At 36.6% G+C, this 12,794-nt stretch overlaps 1 protein-coding gene across 1 annotated transcript in view; it reads right to left on the bottom strand.

The window, feature by feature from the left end:
* The window catches only part of whd (carnitine O-palmitoyltransferase whd), an 81,509-nt gene that overhangs the window by 18,586 nt on the left and 50,129 nt on the right, over window positions 1-12,794 (bottom strand). Inside the window, exons 13-14 of the mRNA XM_069300039.1 lie at window positions 6,250-6,310; window positions 73-80 (exon numbers count right to left, since the gene is read on the bottom strand). Coding sequence (XP_069156140.1) covers window positions 73-80; window positions 6,250-6,310 — 69 coding nt within the window. The remainder of the gene's footprint in view (window positions 1-72; window positions 81-6,249; window positions 6,311-12,794) is intronic.

Genomic DNA, 12,794 nt, shown 5'->3' with positions numbered 1-12,794 from the left:
ACGCAGGAGGCCCATTGTTATTGTGACCATGCTCGTGACCGCTGCGGCCTCCCCTTGCATCAAAACTTGCACCGTTCTGACTTTTACCTTGGCTATATTTGTTACTGCCTTTATACACACATTACATTTACTCCAAGATGGAAAGGAATCAAGAACATAGCACATCCATGACGAAAGCAGGTAAAGAAACACATGAGGGAAAAGCTAAGGAGTGTTCGCCAAAAGTACAGAAAAGTGAAACAAAACAAAATTCCACGTTAAAGAATATTCTGATCTTGAAAGTGCTGAAAGTGAAAAATGATGTAGACAGTGAGGTGGGTGAAACTGAAAGAGCAAGTGAGGATGGAACTGAAAGTGAAGGAAGTGATGATGATACCACCCCACGTGCAGGCCCTGCCTTTAGAACTAGTACCCAACGTAACCCACGTACCCCAGGCACCAGTTCTGGTGAAGCCTGGTCTACTGACAACACTGCACCATTTGTACACACAATTTTAATGGAACACCAGGCTTGACTGTACCAGTGCCAAGCACTTCTCTGGGATTTTTAGTTATTTATTATACGAGATTTGCTGAAATTTACGGTATATGAAAAACTTGTATGCATCACAAAGCTTGTGCAAAGCTTCTAACAAAACAAACAATGAGTGGGATGAAGTGAGTGTAAAAGAGCTTGCCAGATATTTGGGACCGAAAGTTAATGAGCTTTTGAAGATGCCAACGATGAATATGTACTGGCAAACAGGTAAATTGGGGCATGTACCTTCTTTCAATACTTTTATGACTGCAAAACGGTATGTAATGATTGCAAAGTATTTTCATACTCATAACAATAATGCCATTCCTAAAGACAATCAAGACAGACTAATAAAAGTTAGAACAGTCATGGAATATCTAACAAATGCAAAACAGTATACATTCCTCAGAAACATCTGTGTTTGGATGAAGGCACAATGTCATGGACCAATGTCAGTCTAACTTTCAGGGTTTATTATCTAAATAAATATGATAAGTATGGAGTAAAGCTGTACATGCTGGGTGAATTGCATACTGGTTACATCTATGATTTTGAAGTGTATGCAGGAATTGGGAAGAAGACAATTCAAACGGTTATGGGCTTGATTGAACCACTGAAGAACAGAGGTTATTATTTATGTATGGATAACTACTATGACTCGGTTCAACTTGGAGAAAAGCTGCATTTTTGTCTACATGTGATATTGTGGTACAAACACTTATGTGAAGGAAGCAAGACAAAAACGAATGAAATATTGTAGTGTAATAATGTCGGGGATGAATAATGAGAGTAAATAATGCCAAAAAGCAGGTTTTTTACATGATGATGTACTTTATTCTTATGGTATCGGTAGTGTTGTTCTTCCATTTCCCCTTATATGCATACAGGGTGTATATCCCTTTAGAGCATTCTATTGCAATTTGATTACAAAAGTAATAGTCACAGCTTCGTGTCATCCTTTGCAGATGATACAAAAATCAGCATGAAAAATTGCCACTGTAGAAGACACTGAAAAACTACAGACGGCTATAAATAAAGAATTCGATTGTGCAACTGAAAATAACATGATTTTTAACGGTGATAAGTTCAAGGTACAGTACTGAGGTATGGCGGAAATGAGGAACTTAAACGAAACACAGGGTACAGGACACAATCAGACCTACTCATTGAAGGAAAGTATCGTGTAAAGGACCTGGGAATTATGATGGCTGACGACCTGACATTTAGTGAACATAAACGAGCAAATATAGCGACAGCCAGGAAAATGATAGGATGAATTATGAGAAAATTCAAATCCAGGGACCCCGTAACAATGCTAACACTATTTAAATATCTGGTGCTATCCCATCTTGAGTATTGCTTGGTACTCTCACTTTCCCTTTCAGAGCAAGAGACAGCTCTGAATTAGAGGGAATACAGAGAACATATACGGCATGCATAGAAACGATAAAACATCTAAATTATTGGGACCGTCTCAAAGCTCTCAAAACTTACTCTCTGGAAAGGAGATGAGAAACGTATCAAATAATATATGTATGCAAGATACTGGTGGGCCAGGTCTCAAATTTGCATAGCAGAATAACATGCTGGAGCAAAAGGTATGGAAGGAATTGCAGAATAGAACCAGTAAGGAGTAGAGGTGCCATAGGCACAATTAGAGAGCACTGTCTTAACATCAGGGGGTCCACAGCAGTTCAACACCCTACCAGCAAGCATTAGAAATATTGCTGGAACGAAGGTGGATGTATTCAAGAGGTACTTGGACAGGTTCTTGCAAGAAGTGCTGGACCATTCAGGCTGCAGTGGATATGTGGGTCTGCGGGTTGTCACAAGTCGAGCCTGGGCCCTGGGCGGGCTAGGGAAGAAGAACTTCTGAAACCCTCTCCAGGTATGCTCCAGGTAATATACTTAATGCTTTTATAAATTGCACAGTATGCTTCCTCATGGGGTCATATTTGCTCATTATCCTCTTGCAATTTTTTTCTTTTTAATGGTTGGAGGAGAGGGAGGAGAAAGAGCTTTCGTACACAATACTTAATGTAGTTTAGTAGAAACTATATTAATGAATTCAAACCTCTCAACACTATTAGGAAGATCAATTCAAAAGATTAGCAGTTCTCAAAGTAAGTTTCTATGGGTAAATAGGGAATAACAGGGCACACAAGCATGCTTCTTATACTGTACCCATATTCAAAGATATCCTCGCCCATAATGAATTCCCACATGTGGCCAAGACAGGGGCATCTGCCCTGGGAAGATAATCAAAGAAGGCTTCAGCAACATCAGGTTTACACACCAAGAAAAATGAAAGACAAAGGGAAAGTTAAATGGGAGATGCATAATAATAATAATGATGAAGACCCCAGCATCCTCAGGTACCTGATGCAATAACAATAGCAAACAAATTAAATGTATTTCTAGTTGAGTACATATATTCTACTCACACATTAAACAACCTAAATTAATGTTTCTTTATAAATACACTTACCAGGTAGCTGCAAAACAGTATTGTGTGTAATGTAAAGATTACATTCCCAAGTTTAAACCTGTGCAGCTGTTACAACTGCGCCTTCTTATAAAAACCAACAAAAGTACCTAGACTCTTTCTATTATCTCCACACATCAACACACACTATTTTGGCACAGGAATTTCTAGCTATATTTATATAGAACTTCTTGTAAGGTACAAATACTTCAATGTTTTATTCATAATTCTTATTCTTCAATCTGCCATAATTATATCAATAGTATTATAACATACACAGTACTGCCAATGGTCTAAACTGCACTGAAATATAAACTTTTCTTGAGCTATTTGCTAAATGTTTACCTGAACCAAATCATTCACAATCAGATCTGCACGAATTTCACAAGAACTACAGTACTGTACTTTCACCAATTAATGGTTCTATTCGTCAGTAGCACACAAATTATAGCAGCAGTGGTTATCTTCAGATGATATGGGGCGTAGCGTCCCCGCGGCCCGGTCCTTGACGAGGCCTCCTTTTTGTTACACACCCTCAGGAAGCAGCCCATAGCAGCTATCTAACTCCCAGGAACCTATTTACTGCTAGGTGAACAGGTGCATCAGGATAAAAGAAACTCTGCCCATTTGTTTCTGCCTCCACCGGGGATCGAACCCGGAACCTCCGGACTATGAATCCAAAGCTCTGTCCACTCAATTGTCAGGCTCCCGTAGCCTATAATGTTGGATTTTGTCCTCTGAATAGCTTCCCTTAACCATTTCTCCTCTTTTATTGTACCTGTATTTAGTTTTCCCCATTTCGAAATCTACTTAGTTTACCTGCTGTTTAGTTGGATTCTAATCCCATATATACATGAAGAAGCACTCTGGAGTGTGTGGCTCAACCATGCCAAATCATGCTAAAACTTTAAATATGGAAAATAGAATGTGCACAGGGAAACAAACTGAATACAAAAATATAAACATTATAAGAAAATGTTTAAGGAGGTGCATAATGCAATGAACAATTAAATTTCCAAGAAGCCTTAATTGAAACAAATGTACCGTAAAAGTAATAACTAGGTAGGTTCTGAGAGCATCAACAGTTATCCCCCAGTAGTCACACCTTAAGATACATCAATTGAAGTGTAATAAGTACAGGGAGTGCAATGATTGCAGGTACACTGATTATAGTACATTGCACACACTTTAATTCTCTTTTTTTGCTGAAGTTTTATATAATCTCTGTCCTTACAGTTGTGGATAAAAGTGGTTAAAAAAAAAAAAAAAACATTTCAATGTACAGTATTCCATTTGCTGATCACTGCAAAGAATGAAAATTTCTATGGATTTCTACACCTACTGCATTTTCAACTTTCACCAATGGTCTCGTTTTATTTTCTTTCAATTTAAAGAGGCTGTTCTTTCTACCTTGTCCATTCCTCAATACATGCAGTGATTATATTTCTTTTCTTTTCCTATCTTTAAAGGCTGCAAAGATAAGGGATCCCTTAACCTGTTCTTACCGACACGCTCTCTCGATTCTAGGAGTAGTCATGTTACAAACGTGTATTTAAAAATACTTTAGTAATGCTTTCACATAGGCTGGGTAAATGGTTTAAAACAATTTAGATTTTAAATAATCACCTATGTACAGTACTGTTCTTCTGTTCACCAGCTTCTCGTATGCCAGTGATATTATCTTGTTTTATGTGCACCTCTGGTGTTAATATTAGAATTATATGGACTCCCATCTCGGGTTGAGTTGTAATAGCCATTTGTCTCCTTTTAGGTTTATCAAGGTCCTTCTGCAATGCTCTACTATAATCCTTTCGAGTCTTTACCTTCTGCATCTTTGCTTCATCTGCCAATTCTAAATATTAACATTGCATAGTACAAGCTCGCTCCTTCAAGTAGGTTAAATTATTAAAAAATTAAAGCACTGCATCACATACAAGTCTTCCGATGCTATCAATTTGCATCCAAACCATCTAGGATTATGTCTTGTGGCATCAGGACATTAGTAAAACTTGCTGTAGCTATGTTGGGATTACTCAATATTAACATCACCCATCCGTAATGATATTTAAAATTCATAAAATCTGCGAACAAGGAGACCATGTTACGCAATAACAGGGACATTATTTACACCTACGTACACGGAAAAATTACAAGCCAATGCATGAAGGTGTTCTAAAGATATTGCAAAGACAATGCACACATCAGATAATTCATTAATACTATAAGATATCCCCTTTGAGGGATACCTGATAAAAAGGAACTAAAGAATGACATGAGAAGCAAATATTCAATAGTAACATGCTGCATGGAAATTATTTTCCACTTCTAAATAACAGTCCTGAACTAAATAGAAACCCCCTACTGCTAAAGAAACACGAAATCATGGTCTAGGGCAACAAAGCCGGCCAGACCACACCTTGCTGTAATAAAAGGAGGCAGATCATGCTCAGGAATGTGCTTCAGCATCAATATATCAACTAAAGATCATAACTTCTTGTTCTATTATACATCTTAACTTTAAAGAAAAACTCCCTATAAACTTTCTAGTACTCAATGTATGCATGTAAATGAGTAAATAAATATACCGCCTTAAATTGCAATCGGTAAACTGTATGTAATCGTCTCTCATTTGTATCTGGAAATTTTGAAATTACACTATTGTGATAGCATTGTATATTACATACCAAGGAAGTAACAAAAATCCCATGAACATTTTTTCTTGCAAATATAGATCCAATCAAACATGTTAGCCTTTCTGAAACAGAATAAAATTATGATTGGTTACAGAAAAGCAAAAACCAGCAACTGTATTTTCCAGGAATATTGCAAGAGATTCTTATGCACAGAATATTAAATTTTGATCCATATTTAATAACATTAATATCTTCACAAAAGCTTGCCTTTGGCAAGCATTCCTGGGCAAAATTTTAATGAATGTAAACAATTTTACATTCAGTTTTCCACCATTTCAAATAATATACAGTATATAATCTGTATCCCAGTATCCATTCAGAACTACACTATAGCCTAACTAAATTCCTGTTGCTTTAACTGATACAGAATCGAGTTTGCAAATTGCAACCTATTAAATGCATAATGGCTTAATCTGCAATTCTAAGTTTAATTAGAATTTTGAACGTATAATTGTAAAATAAAAAAAAAATTACATTTAGAACATGAAAGCAATAGCATGTACCACATTCCTGACATGATGAGCAAAGCATAAAGAAATGCACTCTCACCCAACTGTGATGAGGTCCTCAGTTATGACAAACTCCCACAGGTGGGAAATGACCGCTGCATCTGCCCTGTAAGGGTTAGGAAGTAAACTCTTTGTAAGTAAATTGGTACAAATGGCCATCGAGAACTGACCACCACCATATATCAAATCCATAAAGTTGCAAAGGGTGTGAGGAAAATTAATGGAAACACGGGAAGGGGGGGGGGGGGCAAACAACACGAAGAAAAACACACACGAGGGAGTATGGCAGCGGAGGGCGGGGAGATTAAAAGCATCAGTGACAGGAGGTTGTGGGGTGGACGGGTCGGACGGGTTGGACTGAAGATCATATTGTAAAGCCTTAAAGTACTAGCCTATATTAATGGGACTTGAGCAATATAACAAGAGTATTAAGTAATACTTTTATTATGGTAATTAAGTACTATTTACACACACATACCTGACAAAATGGTTAAATGAAAATTACATACAGTACTGTATACCTAATTTACAAAATGTATGCATGCTTACCTATCTGTGCCTACATGTGCATGTGTTGTGTGCGCACAATTTGCAAGTATGTGAGAGCGAGTGCACAAGATCGAGCATGTGCGCGAGGAATAAATTGAGATATTACAACATCTCCATTATGCATATTCATTTATGCAAAAACAGGAAGCTTTTGGTTTAAACTCTGAAATTATCCGTGGCATTCATACATTTTCATAAAGCCAATGGCAAAAACTCTCTCAGAATCAATTATTTAGAACCAAGCATAAAACAAAGAAATAACATAGCATATAATGGTTTTAGTCTTCAACATTTTTATAGAAGATTGTAATATTCTGAAGTAAAAACTAATCTACTGGTGCTGATGTACACCTGTTTAGCCCAGTCATTACTGTAACAATTAATATAAGTTTTTATGGAAATATTCTCAAATTATGATTCTAACAACTGTAGTAATTGATAAATGATAATGAATGATCATTGATAAAAGTCGCATCTAAGTATAATTCTTGAGTATACAGTTTATAATAAAAAGTATTGCACATTATGTTACTGTTACGACTTTCTTGGGTAAATAATTCTTTCTTAGGTAAAAAGGCAGCAGTAACTGCCTTTTGCAGCTTTCTTAGGTAAGTAAATAATTTACTGTAAATTTGTGTAAACTAACCCAACTAAATGAACAAAACAAACACTTATGAATAAAGTATTTTACTTCTAATATAGGACTTTAAACCCCCCCTCTAACTCAACATCAAAGTTTTAACCATTAAATAATAACAAAGCAACAAGATCATTAATTATAATTGTCATCTTTGATGGGGGCTTCTACTGCCTGGGGTATTTTAGCAGGTAATGCCACTACAACACCAGCACATTAAAGAAATATTTGTCAGACCTATAGTCAGTCATACACACTGCTTTACATTCTTCCTTGTAATTGTAACATTAACTGAATGGTTTTAGTTTTGGTGTGAGTTCTTTATGTAGTGTGCTAATATTCATTAATACGTGTCCATCCTCAGTCAATAGGGAGAAGCTAATTCCCAAACCACACTAACTTCGAAGATAAACATAGGAAGTGCTTTCATTTTCTCAAGGAAGTAAGATAATCTTGCTTCCAGATATCCTTCCAGCTTTAGAGGTTCAGGGTTAGATAGTCATAACTTTCTTGGAGATGTTCTTGAGTGGATACACCAAGAAGTTCTCCAGCCAAACAATGTTGTCTTCTCTTTTTAAATAGAAGTAGCACAACTCATGGATTTAATTTATGCAGAAAATTCTGTTTAATTGCTGCTGAGCACAAAGGATTAGCCTCATTGTGGACTACATTATAACCATCTTTCATGGAAGCAGATGGTGAAATTGCTCTTTTGAATAGAAGTTTGTCTTTCCAGTTACTTCTGCTATTGCCTACGATCTTATTTCTAGAGCATTATTACCATGTCGGCTATATACCTTCAACCAAGAAAAAATGTCTGAAAAATGAGCTCCAAATACCAAGTTTAACCAAGCATCTAAGGAAAAGTTTTAGATAAACAGTAAACTTTATTGAATATGATATTTTGCCAGTAAGGAAATTATCAGAAGACTTTCATGCAAAATATCTAATAAACTGTAAAACTTGTTTCTCAATAGCATTTTCAATTAAGCTATATTTAACCAAATAAGGCAAATCAAGCAACTCAACATAGTTATTTAAAGTGCAATTAAAGATGCACCAGTCTCCAGAATTACATCTTCTTGAGATGATTTCGGGGTTTTAGTGTCCCCGCGGCCCGGTCCTCGACCAGGCCTCCACCCCCCCCCCCCCCAGGAAGCAGCCTGTGACAGCTGACTAACACCCAGGTACCTATTTTACTGCTAGGTAACAGGGGGATAAGGTGAAAGAAACTCTGCCCATTGTTTCTCGCCAGTGCCCGGGATCAAACCCGGGACCACAAGATCACAAGTCCAGTGTGCTGTCCGCTCGGCCGACCGGCTCCCTGGGAGCCGGTCGGCCGAGCCGGTCAGTCGGCGAAGTGTAGAAGACATACTTCTATAATCAAGGAGCGTATTCTTTTTTACTACAACATTCAAAGAGCCCCATTATTTTAGATACACCGATGGGGTGAGAGATTCCAGAGGCTGATTGCAATCAGATGTTAATTACACAACTCGTCTTTGGAATTTTACTTTATCAATAATCATGGCAAGCCTAATTTGCCCTGAAATATTCATAATACTAATTGGTTCCAGGTATTACACTATTCCTGATCTATCAGTGAAGAGAGTGTACATGCATGTGAAGGGCATGCTGTGTGAAAGTTACGAGTGAATGATACACGTACGTCGATGTGCGATTTGTGTTTTGGATACTGTATCTAATATGATACATGTGCATGCAGGAGAAGCAGGTGCTCATGCTAGTGATTTATAATTATGTTTTCAACAACCATTGTACCAATTTTAAAAGCTAAAATTATATGATGTTGTAGACAGGGTAATCTCTACACAAAGAGATAAAGACTTTACCAAGCACAGTACAGTACTATTAAACAATGTTCAGTACTTACCAGCTGTGTTCTGCATTAAAGCCAATCTGTAAAGCAAAATTCACAACATAAGAGTAAATCTAATTAAGAAACCAAAATCTAATCTTGCTACCATAACCTAACTTGCAAAAGGAATAATATATAATTACCCTGAAAATGCATAGTCCATTACTTGGCACAATTACATTTTAGAAGTGAGACGTGTACTCTGACTATTAAATGTGAGGGAAGCTACCGTATTTAAAAGTGGTCCGGAGTAAAGAATATTTAATTCATATAGAAAATAACTTGTGCACAGAATTGAATTGAGAGCTCTTAACACAAGCAAGCACTAGAAAAAATGAGTCTTAGAAAGACTATGCAAAAGAAAACTAAAGGAAATACAACAAAACAAGCAAGATTGAAACAAATAGAATCTTTGGTTATTGCACAAGACATACTGCTTAAGAAACTTGCCTGGAACCCCTGACACAATATTTAAAGAGAATTAAAATTACCAGTAATGCAAGATATAAGAAAACATTTACCTTACTTTTATCACTTACACTTAAATGGAGTTACAAAATATTGTACCAGAAATAGTATCTGCTTGTAGCTTATGCCAAGTACTGTACTATCAATAATGAATCTATATTTAACCATTAAAAATTAAACAGAAAAAAAATAGAAGTGAATTAAAGAAACTTCAAACTTTACCCTGCCATTCTTCATGATGATGACATTGAAGGACTTGTCATACCAGCGGTCGTAACCCTTGCCGTGAAGCATGGCTCGACCAAACCTGTCCAACTGACTAGGATCATTTTCACAATAGTCATATTCGTCCTCTTCCAATACCAACACAAAAGCAGCCTTTTCTGTTGGAAATGCCATAAACAAACTGAAAATAAATTTAATTAGATCTAGTTACCATTATTAAATTTCAAATTCTGATACTCATTTACAGACTGCATTTATCTAAGATGTCATTCATGTTTGAAAAAATTTCAAATTCAAACTTTTCTGAAAACAATCTCAAGGTAGTTCTTGTTGACATGTGGTTATTACATTTATAACTGCTTGCCAGAAATTAGCGAGTCAACATAACGAAATGCATAATCTTTCGTCCTTCCAGGAATCTTACCAATCGCTGCCAATGATATTTGATTGATTCCTTTGCTGAAAAACTTTGTACGTGCTTCAGCCCATGGTTTACGCTCTCCAGCAGTCAATGCCCCCAAGTTGGCTTCACCCTTCTCTGGGACAGACTCATCAGCCAGAATACGCTCAAACTGACTGGAAGGCAAATATTTTTGTTATTTAAAATAACTTCATGAAGAGGGTGAAGCCAAGGATGTTAAATATACAGATATTTATAGTACTGTACAGAATATACAAAATTAATTTCTAATTAATTTGTATACCAAGTTTACACAAAATTAATGATATACCAACCTCATGCAGGATTTGTGCAATCGAGCAATTACAGGGTTATAAACTTTTAAAGGCACTAACTCAAGAGTTTAATCAACTGCTTCGTATGATTGCCACATAACTTACATCTGAAGTTCTTTAGGAGTAAGAAGCTGGCCCTTGTAGTAGCAAGGCATTTTGAAGAATCGGCCTGCATGGTACACAACAATGTGTGTCGAGTCACTGAAATGGACAATTTTATCCGTCTGGATGCCTGGGATACGAGTGGTGTTAAATGTGCGGTCATACTGGTATGAACACAGTGGCACCAAATTCTGAGCCATTATCTGGAAAAATATACATGAGAAAATTAGAAGCACCTATTGATAATTAATCTTTGCACTGCAAGGGTTACACAATTACAATATAAATGGACTGTCCGCCCTGCACCGGACATTACCAGAATATTAACATGATCTGTAATAAGCTATGAAAGTATACCACTTTCTTGGGTACAAATGTAACCATGATACTCCTTCCATTCACTTGGGGTGTGTGGGTCTCAAACAATGAGGCCAATGCACTCTCTGATGATGTTACAATGTTTATGTAACCAAGATACATTACTCTTATAAAATATCTAATGTAAATGTTATTTGTCAATACTGTAAATAAATCAGGGCTACTATATTTTTTCAAATCAATAAAATATTCTAGCAATTTCTAACATCAAAGAATAAATTCAGTTTGTAATATACCTTTAACCTATAAATCTCATTATAATGAAAACATCTAAAGAAATTGATGGTCATTTAAAACCCTAACTGTGTACCCTAAATTAAGCCAATTTCCTGATGCACAAATTTTTCTTTTCTATACCACAAAACATTTTTTCTAATGGGAAAAAGTCTAATAATTAGTTTAGGCATAGCAAAGTGAGAAAATGTTGAAAACATCTAATTTTGATAATTCATTTTCAAGTTAACTATCTGTAATAGATTTCTCCCCACTAATATCTTCTAAGTCCATAAAAAAAACTAAAAAATTTATGTGCCATCAATATGACACTACCTTCATCCTTTCAAACCCCCAACACTCGCACAAAATATTTAAAATAACGAGTTAACAAAACTCCTGGATTGTACTTGGATGGGGTTCTGGGAGTTCTTCTACTCCCCAAGCCCAGCCCAGGGCTAGGCTTGACTTGTGAGAGCTTGGTCCATCGAGCTTGGAGTGGCCAGAAAACGTTCATAAATTGGTCTCCCATTTAACTTTTCAAAAAAACTCGTTCCTTCCTTCAAAGTGCTGTTTTATCAGTTCACACTTTTTCCCCCCTTTGCTAGGTCCTTTCATTGTAGTTTTCAAATTTCTACACATCTGCCACTGTTTTGCCACAAAACAGAAGGGAAAACATTTCTTGGCAACTTCTCAACATAGGGAGGGCAGAACAAATGACAAGATTGTCTGGGAGACAACACAGCCATGGAAGTCACACGACTGCCACCCGATCCACACCACAAGTGGTACTTGTTGATTGATGGTTGAGAGGCAGGACCAAAGAGCCAGAGCTCAAAACCTGCAAGCACAATTAGGTGAGTACAGGTAGGAGCCCTGAAACCAAAATCTCAGTACAGTACTGTAGTTATCTTGGTGTAACCGAGTATCCACAAAACAGTTCTACCCAGAGTCAACTGTACCTGTGTTAGCCACAGAGCTAAGTAAAAAGATTGTAGTTGGCTAACAAGACGTGTGTACCCATTAACTACCCAAATTAAGCGTTAATAGGGTATTGGATACAAATGTATACCAGTTATTGAAGGTAATGAGTGCTTGCATTTTACCTTTTTCCAAATATTATAACAAGAAATTTATCTACAGGAGACATCTGAGTGAAAGTTGGATTGGACTGGTAGGAAGAGCCAGAACAGCACTTGATAACCAACTTCAACTCTAAGCATGCCCAACACTTGTATCAACATGTACAAGTACTGTTATACACCATTTTTATCCGTAGACTATCAATTCCTTTTTAATTACATCCCTTATGTTACATGGTTACTACTTTGTGGTTACCCTCACTACTATCCAAATCTATTCATTTTCTCAAGCCACTTTTGCAAAGGTCAGTTTACATATTCC

Source organism: Procambarus clarkii, chromosome 5 (genome assembly GCF_040958095.1).
Source record: "Procambarus clarkii isolate CNS0578487 chromosome 5, FALCON_Pclarkii_2.0, whole genome shotgun sequence".
In the NCBI taxonomy this organism is placed as follows: Eukaryota; Metazoa; Arthropoda; class Malacostraca; order Decapoda; family Cambaridae; genus Procambarus; species Procambarus clarkii.
The sequence above is the reverse complement of the archived record's forward strand: the minus strand, read 5'-3'. Positions and strand labels throughout refer to the sequence as shown.